Consider the following 16,489-nt stretch of genomic DNA (forward strand, 5'->3'; position numbering starts at 1 on the left):
AAAGCACAGCTGGAGCTGGCTCAGGGCGAGCGAGAGGGAGGGCCAGATGACAACGAGGACTATCACCACCATCACCTGCTCTCTGTACAGCAATTTGTCACTGTGAAGTCCATATCTTGTCCTGGGATAAAGAAAGACGGGGTCACATGTAATGAGGATCCAAGTTTCGCTCCATATGTCCAGCTAAGACTTCACTGAAGCTTACAACCAGCTGGCCTGCATGTGTGTGTGTGTGTGTGTGTAAGAGAGGAGATGTGAAGCACAAGTTTTTATAGCATTTAATTGGAGTAAAATTCCAAAAAAATAAATGCTGATAAGACAATCTAGACATACACTGTCACTCAAATCACAGAGGTAGAAGACAGACCACACTGTCCACACTGGACTGATAAGACAAACCTGTAATTGGATCAGGACTGTTGATGATCTGGACATGGACTCCACGAGAATCACAGGGAACTTTGTTCTTGCACCTGGAGTGAAGAAAAAAAACACCTGAATTAGACATTTATTCAATTATTATAATGACTTCTGCCTTTTGTGTCAATCCTCATATGTTTACATTAGAAAGCAAATCAGAGAATATTGTCATAATGATGATACCTTTCATGTTCTGTCCTGGAAGAGGAATCTCGCCCCTTTGTTGCTCTCCAAGTTTTTCTCAACTGAGGGCGTTTTCTGCTCTGCACTTTGTAAACATCTCTCTGGCAAACTTGCACTTTGAAATTTATGGCAATGATGAACCTAAAAGGAGACACATATTATAAGTTACATGATAAAACAGCTTCAGTGTTTTTACACAAGGGAAACAAGCTCAGAGTTTAGTTACAAATGAAGCATAAAGGCATCGGATGAAGACAAACTGAAACAATGACATTTGTCCATCTTCCATGTGGACGCTTACATGTGACGTGGTGAAGCATGGACATGGAAGTTTCTTAAATCACAGGATTACAATGTATTAGTCGCACATGTTGACAATGGAACACTGACGTTTCTTTGTGAATCAAGTGTGAACTGATTTACTGTTTAACTGTTGAATAACAGGTTTGGAAGTTTCTAGAAACCACCAACACCTAACCTAACCAATCCAAAACTATTTCATATATATATATATATATATATATATATATATATATATATATACATATATATATATATATACATATACATATATATATATATATATACATATATATATATATATATATACATATATATATATATATATATATATATATATATATATATATATATATATACATATATATATATATAGGTATATATATATATATACACGTATATATATATATATATATATATACATATATGTGTATGTACGTATATATATATGTACATATATACATATATGTACATATATATATATATATATATATATATATATATATATATGATGATGCTCATTTTTGTTATTATTGGCTGTGTTGGGTGTAATTGTGCTCACACACACACACATGCGGTGAATGCGTTGATGTGACACTGGCAGACATCACAGACAGGGATTACCTAAATATATACACCTCCTGTGCTGCTCACTGTCTGTAGCTCCACATACCGCTGTTAGTAATGTTCTGACACAAAGGGGGGGGAGGTGGAGGAGGTGGTGGTGGGGGGGAGTAGTAGGGTCGAGGGGGACAGCTGACGCACCGGAGCGCAGCGCAGATGATCTGAGCGCATCTTCGCTGCGGCTTCAGGGAGAAATAAGGTGCGCACAGTCGGTGTCTGTTCCATCCTCGGAAATACTTCTTCCACTTGACTTGACAGTGACGTTGGCCAGGTTAACGTTCTCCCTCTTGTGTTGTGCAGGAGACAGGACGACTTCCCGCAGACTTCAACTGCGGTGTGCGCATAATATCTGAGGAGAGGCGGTGATTCCAAAGCGCACAGGACAATCTGGAGGTTATATGGATGCACGGTCACAAACTCTGCGCGCCGCCATCACACCAACAGCTTCCAACTGATGGAGTTTAAGATCACTTTTCCTCCTTCTTGGGAAGTCTTTTTCACTTCTCCCGACGATGGTGGACGGAAAACAGTCACCGAGGATCCCCGCACCTGATAGTTCTGCCTCTGCCAATGCGTGAGAGGAGAAGACGTGTTTTGTCTGATGAAATCTCGAGGCGGATCAGACAGCAGCGGCAGGGCTATGGGGATCAGACCCGGGACAAAAGCACAACACCACTCCAAACCCGTCCCCAAATTACACTTCACCTTTATTTTGCTTCTGCTCGTTTTCACACCAAGAGTGGACTCTTCGTGGTGGTGAGTGGCATCACCACATCCTGCAAACTCACACATACACACATACTTGTCTTTTAATTGGCTCATAAAACATAACCTTTGTTTCATGTATTTGAATAGACACCTGCACGTTGTATCTGCTGTCATACTATACTATAAATAGATTTTATTATACTTTTATTTAACAAAATATATATATCACTTCAATCTTCATGAAGCCACACTGCCTTTATACTTTGCCAGTTTATGTTCATGGATATAAAAAAAAAATATTTTCATTTTCATTTTATCATCCTGTGCGACGGAATTCATTTTTATATAAACATCAATGCAAAGTGAGATGTTGACCATTATGAAGATTAATGATGTTAGGGGTGGAGTGTGTGTGTGTGTGTGTGTGTGTGTGTGTGGTGGTCTCCCCTATCCATCTATCTTTCCCAGAGTTAAGTGGCAGGTGCAGGCGCTGGTGCATGAATAAATGCCCCATGATGATTTCTCTTGAGGCTTTGAAACACCCCCGAGGGTAAAAACAAAAACATTCAGTGATAGCACTAAATTATATTTAAAAAGAAACTTTCCTTTGTTTTGTATGAGTTACAGTTTCTGGGGACTTTTATCAGTATGATGTTGCAAATTCTAAAACAAAACTGCAGCTCCTGCACAGGGGTGTGTCTCGGTTTTTGGATGAGAAATAATTATCGTCACATATCAGGTTGCACTGTTGCAGGCTATGTTGTGTTTGTGATGACAAGCGAGGGTTGTGATTTAAAAGCAGCTGTTTTGCAGATGGATTTGGATGAAAAATGCAGCCTTTTGTAAATATTGATGAAAGCACTGGATATCCCATGTACTGTCTTATGCAAATATGTTACGACGAAACTGATAAAACCACTGAGAAAATCCAGACAGAAAGTGAGACTATAGGAGTATTTCACCCCGGTTTGTCCCTATTTTCAACCATAGTGAGAATTTTCGATTAGCGCCATATGTCTTGCTTCACAGGACCTCTCCCACTCTCTCCCACTCTCTCCCACTCCCTCCCTCTCTTAGAGACAGTGAGTGGTTTCTTTGCCACAACACACAATAAACACAACTAGTGCTTCTGCTCTGCTTTACCGCTCAGGCAGATAGTTACAATTAGACGGGGACTGGGGACTGGGACTGGGACTGGGACAGCCATAACAGGAGTGGAAACTGCCTGCCATGTCTGTTTCTGTCTCGATGGCCAGGCGACACAAATGTGGTTGTGATTAGGGACTATAAAGACATCCGGATGGAGAGTGGAGCGTGCAGGACTGGGAGAGGGGGATCTGTAAGGCTGGGAGGGAAAGGCCCGGACATTACTTGTACTGTAGATGGCTGTCATCATGTCCTGTTGATAAGAGCCCCCACCCCCAGTGTCACAATACCACCAGCATGTGATCCTCCCTTTTAAGGGTTGCAACAAAGTTGGGGATTATGTGTGAATAGAGCAGGAAGCAATGGGCCTGTCACAGGGAGAGAGGTGCTTTTCACTGACTGTGAGGAATTTAATAATCTCTTCTGCATCCCGAATGTCCAAGTCTCAAGTGGAAGAAGTGGCTCAGATGAGAAGAAAAATGTGCAGTGTCCTGTAATCAGCGGGTTTGAGGGGAAAAAGAATATATCAGGACACCATGGAAATTCTTATAGGTCGACTCTTTAAGCGTGGACATATGAATATTGTGAGTGTTACATGGAAAGACTGATCTTGGGTCTGCACACAGCTCTTTTAGCTTAGCACAAATGAATAGGGATGGAGGGAATCCACGACATTTGCCCAGGGGTGTCATACCCACTTTAGTTCAGGCGCCACCTGTACCGCGATTTGACCTCAACTGGGCCTGACTACTAAAATAATAGCATAATGACATATAAACAACAGGGGCTCTAAATGTTTCACTTTGTTTTATATTCAATGAAGTGAAATTGTAACAATATTATGCCTAAATTTACCACTTTTTACACATATGCAATAAAAATTAGGGATCTACAAAGGCATAGAACATTTAGTCACAGGTATCAGGAACTGGAAAATATTGTATTACTACATTTTCACAAAGTCATCCTGCGGGCCGGATTGGACCTTCTAGTGGGCCGGTTCTGGCCCACTGGCCATACATTTGACACCCCTGATTTAGCCCTTCTTTCAAGCTCAGTGGCAACTGTAGGATTTGAGTGATGAGTTCATGTTATAATGTGAAAAGGTGTAGGATCACCAAATTTAAATGAGTGTGCTGGGAGTCACATTTTTAGAGCCAGAGCTGATAAAAACCTGCGTCTTTTGCGGTGATTAAAATCCTGATTGTATCCATTTCTATTGCAGAAGATGGATGTTCTCAGGTGATGGTGGATATGTTTGGAAAAGGGGCTAAAGTTAGCAGAGCTGGAATGATAACTGATGATTTTGGATTTTCTGCAATGTTTAACTGAATTGTTGTTTTTTTACCAGGTCTCTCTCTCATAAAACTTTTATTTTAAGGAACTTCCTGGTTAAAGGAATCCCCATTTCCACATTTCCGTAGCCATAGAAGAAGACATAACATGTACGTTAGGCAAGTCTGAGCCTAAACACCTTGCATTGTTTCTAGAGCAGTCCAACAGACAAACGGGGCAAAGAGTCTCACCACAAGATGACACTTATTCTTACACACTGGATCTTTAAACACAAGTTAAATGAACATATTTCGTCCCGTGTTGAATTAGAATCACAGGACTCATAATGGGGGGGCCAAGATAACCCTAATGACTACGACATCACCTGCCAAAGCTACTCCAAGGCGACATAAGACAACTGCGTCCCTCATGAAGAGCAAAACATGATGTTGTACAAAAGCATGTGAAGCAGTCCTTTAAGTCATCAACACTCTGTTTGTTTCATGCGTGTCTGCAGGTACATTGGCGCGCTGGGTGCTCGTGTGATCTGCGACAACATTCCCGGCCTGGTGAACAAGCAGCGGCAGCTCTGCCAGCGGCACCCAGACCTGATGCAGGTCATCGGCGAGGGAGCTAAAGAGTGGATTAGAGAGTGCCAGCACCAGTTCAGACACCACCGCTGGAACTGCAGCACACTGGAGCGGGACCACACAGTGTTTGGCAGGGTGATGCTGCGAAGTGAGTGGTGCACAACAGACTGTGCAGAGTGGGACTGTCTATCTGTGTGTGTGGTTCTTTGCATGTGCGTGACAGCGGTTGTTTATGCCAGTGACACTCGAGTTAATCATCCTCGTAAATGTCTCCGCTCTTACCAGATAAGCACAGAATTAATAGGTGTCCACTTTAAATTACCTCTGCCCTAGAATCCAAACAGAAAGAGAAAGTGCTGTGGCTTTTGTTACTCTGTAAGAGGGGACGATTGGGAAAGTGGATGTTCTCTGAAAACAAGTAGCAGATCGAGAGATCCACAGTGGTGATGTATAAACAGTAATAGGAGATGTAAATATTTGGGTAGATGTTTCTGGCTGCCAGACAAAGTTTTACTCCCTGACATATCGCCTGTGTTCTGCCTCGTTGCGTGAGCAGGAATGAGGACAGGAGGTGGGTGGGAATGCCAGACCAAATAACCTCCAAAATCTCCTCTTGTCTGAAATGAAAACACAGCGTAGTGACTGAGAAAGCTGCCATCTGTGCAAATTAAAAGGTGAAAGTAAAGTTAGCTGGACTGCGATGTTGGAGCTAATATGCTATTACCATCCACCATAAATGGACTGATTTCTGTGCTCCTACTCTCTGGAACGTACTTGAGAAAGGCAGCGTGAAACCCACCAAAAATAGCAACAAAACCTTTTGTCTGTGTGGATTTCAATTGAACAAATAACAACTGGACTCGTAGATTTCATTGACGACATTTCACCTCTTTTCCAAAAGTCTTCTTGACCCTTGAGTTGGTAGTCAACCCCAGGAATTTAACCTCTGTGAAGTGAGTCCAATGTTTTCCTAACAACAGTCACTGGGCTGCTCCAAGGTGTGACAGAGTCCTGTAGCTACTGAGTCAATGATTTTCATCACAACTTTTTAATCTGAAACTGCTCCGCTTGTCATTTCTGTGCACCCAGGCAGCCGGGAGGCAGCGTTCGTGTACGCCATGTCCTCGGCAGGAGTGGTTTACGCCATCACCACAGCCTGCAGTCTGGGGGAGCTGAAGATCTGCAACTGCGACGGCCACAAGCGCGGACAGGCGAGTGACGACAGGGGCAACTTTGACTGGGGCGGATGCAGCGACAACATCAACTACGGCATTAAGTTTGCCAAGGCCTTCGTAGATGCTCGGGAGAGGATGGTGAAAGATGCTCGTGCGCTGATGAACCTCCACAACAACCGCTGCGGTCGAATGGTGAGCATGACGTTTCATTTTGTCACATGACCTTTGAACTGAGGTTTAGGGACAAGCACCGAGATGACCAAGGTCCTACATGTAAGAACAAGACACGTTAGACATGGGGAGGGCTTCCTGCTACACACTCAAATCAGAAGCCACCTCTCGTCTGGATGTTTTGGAGATTTTTCTGCTGATTTTTCTGCTCTTTTTAAATACTTGTTTGTATATGACAGGGAAACAAATCTAAGTAGAAAATAAGCAAATCAATAAATGATCAAATAGTTGCTGATTACTGCAGCTTGTGATAACCAAATACTTGTAAATGTCATAACTGTGACTCCAATCTCATTTGAAATCCAAAATAAATGATGTTTCAAGAAATATTAAGATAACACGATATGACACCATTAATCTGAACAGCGGGGATTTTCTGTACACAGTCTGAGTGAGAGCGAAAGCTCTTGAGGTAACAGCTTTACTTACAGGGCTGATTACACCTAAAATGATGCTACAGGCCTCATGATGGGCTTAACACCCTGTCAACTCTGCCTTCTGCTCTAGGCAGTGAAGCGGTTTATGAAGCTGGAGTGCAAGTGTCACGGGGTCAGCGGTTCCTGTTCTCTGAGAACCTGCTGGCTGGCCATGTCTGACTTCAGGCGAAGTGGAGACTACCTACGAAAGAAGTACAACACTGCCATCGAGGTGACCATGAACCAGGACGGGACGGGCTTCATGGTCGCCGACAGGGACTTCAAGGGAAGCACCAAGAATGAGCTAGTGTACATCGAGAACTCGCCCGATTACTGCCTCACGGACCGCACAGCAGGTGAGTGAACGGATCAAGAAGTTGGTTTTTATAGAATGATTCTTCTAAGTGGATCCAAGGCCAAGTTGCAGTCACAGCACCCTCTGCTGGACCATGCAATAATTACTTCAGACACTCTGTTGCACATCTAGGCTGTATATTTTGAACTCGAGTGGGTATTCAATCCAAGTTTGAACATTCATGTATTCATCTTCTACCACTTTATCCGTGTTGACACTCATTCCTCAACAATAGCAAACAGTGGCATTGAGAAATAAAACAAAAAAAGAATTGATCACCTGTTCTTTAATGTCGCCTCATCCATACTAAGATTGATATGGTTCATGTTTATGAGTTATAAAGAGTTTACATTCTACAACTTATTATTTCTTATTGCCAAGAATGTATTGATAATGGAATAGATAAGCAACATTTGGATCGTGACCCTTGTAGCAGTAAATATTTAAACTATTACCCAACATAACATCTGACACACAATTGGGAAGTATTTATCGGTAAATCTTTCAATGATTCAATGATGCCACAGTACATTCCTATTTTTTTATTTTTTTATTTACAAACAGATGTCTGGGGGTTTGCATTCCTTCACTGCTTAATAATTTGACCTTAAACATCTCCTTTGGTTCATCGTCAATAGAGCGTGAAGGAGCTCTCTATCTCACTGTCAGTCGTGGAAGATATCGTAGTGCATAAATGCAAATATGAACATTTAACGATTCTCCCACACTTCCCTGCTGCGAGCTTAGTTACAGTTTTGGCAAATTGTGTGGGGTAATGAAGGTGTGTTCACTGACATAAAAGACGGTCCTTCCTTGGTTTAAAAAAAAGAAAAAGAAAGAAAAAAAAGTGATCTTAAAAAAGGAGCTATTGACCCTCCTCGCCACTAATCTCCATTGTATAGGAATTCACAGCCTCAGGATACATGCAGGCTTAATTTTCAAATCCTTCCTTTGGTCACTAGTAAGCTCCACTCCCTTGTGCCCGAGGGGAATATCTCCTCTTCTTATCCCTGTCTTTTTACTTCAAGGATGTGCTGTTATTAGAGGTGGCATCTGATCTTGGGCTTAGATTTTACACCCGAGTACATGGACACCTTTTGTGTTTGGGTCTGAAAAGTATTCTGTCAGCGTGTCTGGAAGCCTAAACCCTCCTGAAGAGTGTGGGAAAACCGACGGTTTGGTTTCAGTTTTCAGCTATGAAATCTCGTGGTTGGTGTTCAGCGGTGGTCATCTGCCAATGTTCTGGATAACTTTGTCAACACTGACTGGAGCTTTTCCAAATTGTGATTACAGTAGCACTCGTGCCTCAAAGCTTGTCAAAGTCTGGTTTGATCCTGATTCAATCTTTTTTTTGTGTGTTTCCATGGTCTCCAAGTACAGCTGAGCAATATACCAATATTATGTCAATATCATCTTAGATTTTGTATTTGTTCTCATCATAAAATGGCATCAGTTTTCTCTTGTTTTAAAGGTTGCTTGTATTGATATTGAGGCATATAGTCAAATACTATGACATTTATCTTGAATTAATGAATGATTAAACATGGAATCATAAAATAATTGAATTTAGTTACAGCAGAATCTCACCATATTCATAGGCAACTTCATTGTTTTGCACACATATATAATTTAGTAAATATCAAAAAGCCAAAGAAATGCACCAGGTTGTTACCGACTAAATTTAAAGTCCGCAAAGAATACAAATATTGCTGTTATTATTGTATATTACAACGAATTGGCACTGTCCTTTGAAAGACACAAACCTCTAAAAAGGAAACGTTGCATGATCATGAGAAATAACAATCATAATCAATAATAACCAAAATGAACTGGCTTAATAAAACAAGGGACATGACCTGAAACACGGGAACTTGATGGGACAGACACGACAATTTCACACCTGGAGTATTCCAATTTTCTGACACAAACATTGCAACAAAAGCATGTAAAATAAAGAAGTGTTGGATTCTGTACCTGATAAGAAGTGATAGAAGGTAAATCCGTTGCCTGTGGGTTCCCATCACGCCGCCGTCTATCCTCACTTTGAACTCTGCTGTCTCGCTGGATCTTTGGGAAACCTGTGGGGAAAAAAGCTCTCCCCTTTGCTTGTCCCCGACTGTTTTCATATCCCAGGGCACAGCAGCCGTCCACCATCTTCACTTTTTATGAATACAACCAGCAAAAACAGGAGGTGCCTGGTATATATAAACTGCTATACTAACCCTATGTCGCCTGCAGTGGCGGATGCCGGTCTTGCAGCGCAAGAAAACGAAATAATTATGTCAAACTGAAATGCTACAATAGCGTTTTTACAGTGTACATGTACAAACGGGCTACATCGCTGAGAAAATAACACACAACAATCAGCTGTTTGTCTACACACTTCCCTCACAAAATCCACACAGGACTGAGGCAGAAAAGGCTCCGCTGTCGTGTATGTTTCTGCAATGCTGTCAATTAAAAACTGGCTCCGCCTTTCAGAGAGTTCCTCATGGAAGCTCGGCTTCCCCGGAAGTGACGATTTCGCTGCATTTGTCTAACCACCGTCGAGCAGTGAGAAAAAACTATTCTCTGCCGTTCCACAGAGAGCAGTTGTAGCTGAACCTCAAGTGGTTTTAATGTGGTGGCTGCTACGGGAATACGAAATCCATCACCCGTGATAAACAGCCAATTCTAAACGCGCTAGTGACACATTCTAACCGCGTTTAGTACTGAAAAGAAAATACAACGCAGTACATGCAAGAGAAAAACCTATAACTCAATTTGTTGAACCTAACCTAACTTTTGGCAAAGGAGCGATAACTCGACTACGTGGTCCTCCCCAAGGTCCTCTACCCCTCCAAACCAAACATAGAACTTAAGAGGATGCCAAACTGTTAACATCTCCTTGTTCATGTTTAGCATCATCTCACTTCTCCTCAGATCTGAGCTGTCTTCAATAAAGCTTTTCCATCTTCGGTCGTCTCACCTGATAATCAAAATCTCCGCAACTTGACGACATTTTAGAGGAAGCTGTGATTCCCTTTCTGTCCTATGGCACGTTCCCACGGGCTCGACTCGCCTCACCTCGGCACGGCAGGGTTGTTTTTTGCGTTTCCATTAGCGATTGCACCTGGTACTTTTTTTAGTACCTTTGGTTCCAAGCGAGCTGAGCCGAAACTATGCGTGACGTCACCAGACTGCCGGCCACTGATTGGTCAGAGTGCCGTCACAGGAAGAGGCACGAGCAAGACGACCGACACAAGAATCAAGCCGAACAATACCGAACTGTAGATCAGTTAAAGCAAAATTAACAAAACTTGGGTTAATCTCCAAAAATGACCAGGGAAATGTCTAAAATCTCAATATTTAATAACAGAGTTATTATTGTGTCAGACAGAGTCTGTGCTCTGGTCATGGAGGAAGTACTGAACAAATATTTTGAATGAACTGATTCTAATGATTCAGTTTCTGAAAACAACTACATTACGAGTCACAGTTTGTGTGTGTCACGGCGGTTTTATGCAGCTGTGTGGTCATGACTCCGCCCACGTTGAGTAGGTACTATTTTGTAGTGGAAAACCAACCTAAACTGTGTCGAGGTGAGTCGATAGGAGCTGGGACCATAGGTGGAAAAGTATTGGGACATTTGGTTTTCCTACAAATAAACAAAAATAATTTCACATTTTCTTCCTTCACAGGCTCGTTGGGAACGGCAGGCCGAGTGTGCAACAAGTCTTCGAGAGGCACCAACGGCTGCGAGGTCATGTGCTGTGGGCGGGGCTACGACACCATGCGGGTCAAACGTGTCACGAAGTGCGAGTGCAGGTTCCAGTGGTGCTGCGCGGTGGAGTGCAAAGACTGCGAGGAGGTGGTGGACGTTCATACCTGCAAGCCCCACAAGAGATCGGACTGGCTGGACATAACTTAACATGGAGAAACTGACCAATCACATTTGCCACTGACCCATTAACCTCTGCGCTAATGACTGCAATTTATCGTGAGACGTATAAGTGGGATCTTTTAACTGTAATTATACCTCTGGCGTTTGATCCTTTGACTCTTTCTGAAGCAGATCTTTTAGACTATTTCTGGATGATGCTGAACTGGAAATTAGATCCAGTTACCGCGTGTTGCTTGGATGAATATTTCTAAGAACAATTTGCTGAGCTTTTTTTTTTCTTTCTTAATCAAACTTTGATACACAACATCCGAATATTATATTATTCTGTTGTAAATGCACCATTTGATGAGGAAGAGATATTGCTGCTTGTTCATGTAAAGACCATGTAAACACACGACTGAAGTCAAACTAATGATCACAGTAATGATCGGAAATAACATGTATTTAGCCCGAGGAGAAAAAGAAAGATGGAGATCTCTCACGATTTTGTACAAACACTGACACTGTATCACTTAAATGACATTAAGCCATTGTATGGTAATGCAACAAATCATTTAAAACACATGTGTCTGTTGGCTTCTTATTAATGCAAAAACAAAAACAAACGCCTCTTTTTGAATGAGGCCAAATGATGACACTGTGAAACAAATAAAATGCTTTTAAAGGCAGCACACATGAGTACGTTAGATTTTCGTTTAGGTTCTGGGGAGAAATAAGGACACACGAACAGACGCCTCATACGACTGTGGACTATTGTCTTAAAGATGCAGCATTTTTGCACAATACCCTGCGTGTCTGAATGTCTGTAACACATTCTGTTGGTGTATGCGAAACATCAATACCTCGGTTTCAATTGTTTCCGACACATTTAACTCAGCACAGCCTCGCTGAAACCTTTGGGACAAAATAATGGAGGTTAAAGAAAAAAAAAGAAAGTTGAACCCAGCTCAACGTTTGCTTTAAATAAAAATGAAATGTCTTCCGTCAGGCACCTGGATGATCAATCACATGAACGCATATTCGATGTGTGCGACAAGAATATCGCAAATCTACTATTTATCCGATAATCCAATTATTTTTGATCTGGAGACTTGTCAAAGTTGTAAATTCCTGTGCCCGCATAGTAAAAAAGGGATAATTAGGGATTGGGTGTCTTACCTCATCTTGTAAGAATGATGTTCTCACACAACTAAAGTGAATTTAACTACGTTTTGTAAGGAATGTATTTTCTGACCCAAGCTGATGTTACTTATTTACATCATACGTCTACCGATGGACATATTCATGTGATCGTGTTTAAATTGTGCGTGAGGCATTAATGAGGAAATGAGAACGTTGTTATGAATATGGTTGGGTTTAGGCACAGAAACACCAGCTATAAGGATAATATTGTGCTTTTTCCCCCCCGATCGCGGTGGTCCAAGAAAACAGAGCGGGATCCTGTGTGGAGTGTTGCGCGCCATATAAACACGTCAAAATATCCACATACATCACAATAAATCTTAGGACATTTGGTCTTGAACCGTGGTTCTCCCTCCGCCTCCTCCAAATGTTGGTGCTAATTTTGACTGACGTACTTGTAAATGACATCACTATTGGTGATTTGACGAAAACAAATGTTATCCGGGAGAAAATGTTTTTCTTATGAAACATATTTTTGAGAATGCAGTTATGTCATTTTTTTGAGAGATCGGGTTGCACAGATGTTGGTCTCAAAGTTGTACGCCAATATTGTTATTAGAATACTTTTCCACACGATTGGCTATAATTATTGATCATATATCACATGTAGTGTCATTTTACTCTTTAGAGTTGCAAGAGCAGCTTCTCTCCTCACATTATCTCCATTCTAAAAGGCCAACACAGATTCAGCCGGTGTCTTCTATCAGAGTGAAAGAGAACACCTACAATGCAATCTTTTGCAACTCCTTCATACACACGTTCACTGGCTCGGAATTGTTTGAGAAGTCTTTCTTGAAACCCGGCCAAGATGTTGCAAAAAAAGAAAAAAGAAGAAGAGTGAGTGAAGCAGTGAAGTAGGTACAGACGCTGAACTTGATGTTTTCAGACATCTGCTAATGCAGCTTAACATAATGCCGGGGCCACTGGAGACAAAACCCCCAGAGGGAATCTACAGATCTAAATTAATGTGACAACAAGCCGTCGACGCCGAGAGTCAACAGATTGTTTCATGTCCACGTAATGACGAGGAGAGCCAAAGCGAATGACTTTGAGCGGGGCCAAATGACACCGCGTGAAATGTTCTCCAGTCAGATGTTAATTGCACACAAAAGATTACAAAAGCTGTTCTGAGGTTGATCTGAGTCGGTGCTGCCCAAACATTCACAGGGCGAGTGCTGTAGGGTTTGCATGACGTAAGTGTAATTGTGTGATAATCATGTCCACACACATGCATATTCAGTGTCTCTATTATGAGTGGATTTTTTTCCATGTATCACTGAGAAAGAGATTTTTTTTTTTTGACATTTTAATCATCATATTATCATACGCATCCATTATTCAGAGGAAAACTAGTTATTATGGAATAAGTAAGGACTTTTGTGGGCATTTCGATTGCCTGTAGATGTGATAGTCGTGTCTAGTTCATTGTATTTCGTAATATTTAAAAATGTCAAACAAATTGGGGCTTCATTCACCAGAGAATTTGATTTGATTTCGCAGACGTGAAGCTTAATTATGTCTGAGACATGTAATAAAATTCTGGCTCTTGTTCATGTACAAGTTACAACAGTACACTTACTGTCTCTATATCAAACCTTGTTGATCCACTACTTCTGTTCTCTTCAAGCTGATACTGTCAGGTCCTAATTCAACGATGGCATTCAGAGAACAATAATTATTATTATTAGGTGCCTGCAGCCACAAGGCATACTAGTCAGAACTCTATAGAGTTCTCACTAGAATGCATTGTGCTGCGAGCACATCTTGTAATCCTGCGCGTTTATTCTTCTTGATATTCCTCTTCCTTCCGTTTTTCGGCTCGCTTCTCCTCCCGCAGCTTTGAGAAACCCCCAACACAAGTTATATCAAAACGTGCGCCTTGACCGGGATCGCTATGCTATGATTTTTCTAAGACTTTCGCGTAACCATGGCGACAGAAATCGCGAAAATGTAAAATAATTTTCACTCATTTCCACTCACACAATAATGGGAAACCGAAAACAACCAAGCCCACTTCGGAGCATCACAGTGTCGTCATACTTTAACGTAGAAACGTGGTTGGAACTTTAAACGGGTCACAAGACTTGGGACTTTTCTGACCTAAGTCAAAGTTTTGATCCATGTTACGGTTTTTAAACAATCGCAGTTTACGTTTTGTACTTTTTTTTTACGTTTTCAGATTTTATAATGAGTGTGTATTGCGTTGTGTAGGCGGCAGCTAGAGTGTGCCACTCTAGCGAGATCCAGCAAAATAATCACCAAAAATCTCTAAACAAACTCCTCTCCTGCCCACAATTTCCAACCTACACTGATAATTTTTACATCAAAACGTTGCCATGGGCGTCGGCTAACCCTGTGTGTGTTTTCATGTTCATATGACTTGTAGTTTTTCTTAAAATCACCTCAAAGCGCAGACAACTCCGGTCACACTCTCCATTGACTCCCATGTTAAAATGTCTGCTTTTGAGTTCTGGAAAAATCAAGACGAGGGTGATTTTAAAACTGTGATTTCTCTGTCAATTCACGTCCGTTTGTCACCAATTTAAATGTGGGAGTTGCCGAAAGCCTCCTGACACTCACAAACCAAAAATTTTATCTCTATCATCAACCGTTCTTGAAATATGACAATTTTAAAACATGCTGTTTTCTCTGCTTTCTCTGCTGGTTTTGGAGAGATAGAGACAGAGTGTGTGCGTGTGTTTGCGTGTGTGTGTGTAAGGAGCAGAGGGGACTTTGGGGGGGACTTTGGGAGGGGCTTGTCAGTCTCTCTGTATTCTTCCACCCAAAACTTTGACGTCTAACTCCTCCCACAGTTTTGAGAAAACCCCCACACATGTTATATCAAAACGTGCGGCTCGACCGGGACTTGTGTGCGATGACTATTTCTAAGCGTTTCAAGTAACCATGGCCACAAAAATCGCAAAAAACTGCCATATAACTTCCACATACACATGAATGGGAAACAGAGGGGCTTGTGAATCTCTCTCCCCCTCTCTCCTTTAAAACTTGGTCTTTTAAAGGGTGACTCCACCAAAATGTCCACGTACTTCCAAGGTGGATTGGATCCAAATCATATAACTTCCACATGCCGCAAGAACTGCAGGCACCCTCGAAATTTCGGCACGGAATTGCCGATCTAGTTATTATTACCATTCTGTTATCTACAAAACATCTCCAAAGTCATATTAGTGTAGTATAGTAAAGGAAAGCTTACAGATAAGTGAATAGCCCCATGACTTGCTGCACACGGGGGGGGGGTTAATGACACTGTGCTCACCATCGTGTCATAGTGTTCACGCTGCTTTGTCTCCCATAACGTGCGACGCAGTTTTAAGTCTGTAAAAAGAACACAAGTGGCATCAAAGGCATTCTCTGCCATCATGGTGATATCAAATGGGCATCTTTAAGAGCTAAATTTGGCCCAAGGGAGAGACTAACAGGGTGTTCCACAACCAGACGAGAGAAATGTTCTACTCTACTGTGAGTCAAAAACTATTGCATTAATCTGACCACTTAAAATGTTTTTACTATAGCCCTCCAGTCTCAAACCATAATCATATGATTAATATCTATAATGCACAGCAATATGGGAAATATGTTCAAATGTATATTATGAAATTGTCAGTCTCAAGGCTTTTTAGGAAAATGTGTTTTTCTTGGAGTAAACTTTATCACCATATCAGCCATAATTAAGAGCTTTATGTGGACATGAGATTGAACATGACTAGAGTCACTATACAGTGTGCTGTGTTCACTTGCCAAGTGACATCATATCCATGTGCAGCTGAGAGAAAATATGATCTATATACTGCAAATCCCACTTACACTATGTTTCATGAAAAAAAAATACTCCCACAGACTGAAAATTACACTGAGTAAATTCTCTTTTTATAGCATAACCCAAGCAAACTCTATCTTAGGGGCCTAGCTGCCATTTAAATCCCCAGTGCAATGACACATACATATGTATTTGGTTTTAATGCTTACCAAAGATTGCTAAG

General features: G+C 41.5%; 1 protein-coding gene across 1 annotated transcript; it reads left to right on the top strand.

Annotated features, from left to right (window-relative positions):
• Positions 1-1,659: 1,659 nt before the first annotated feature.
• On the top strand, positions 1,660-13,320 carry LOC122768804 (protein Wnt-2b-A-like). The gene is made up of 6 exons (XM_044025039.1): positions 1,660-1,726; positions 1,828-2,283; positions 5,174-5,394; positions 6,336-6,613; positions 7,160-7,424; positions 11,104-13,320. Exons 2-6 carry the CDS (start codon positions 2,129-2,131, stop codon positions 11,331-11,333), a joined length of 1,149 nt encoding a protein of 382 aa, XP_043880974.1. The 5' UTR covers positions 1,660-1,726; positions 1,828-2,128; the 3' UTR covers positions 11,334-13,320.
• The last annotated feature ends 3,169 nt before the right edge of the window (positions 13,321-16,489 follow it).

The sequence above is a fragment of the Solea senegalensis genome, linkage group LG4 (assembly GCF_019176455.1).
Source record: "Solea senegalensis isolate Sse05_10M linkage group LG4, IFAPA_SoseM_1, whole genome shotgun sequence".
NCBI classification, from domain to species: Eukaryota; Metazoa; Chordata; class Actinopteri; order Pleuronectiformes; family Soleidae; genus Solea; species Solea senegalensis.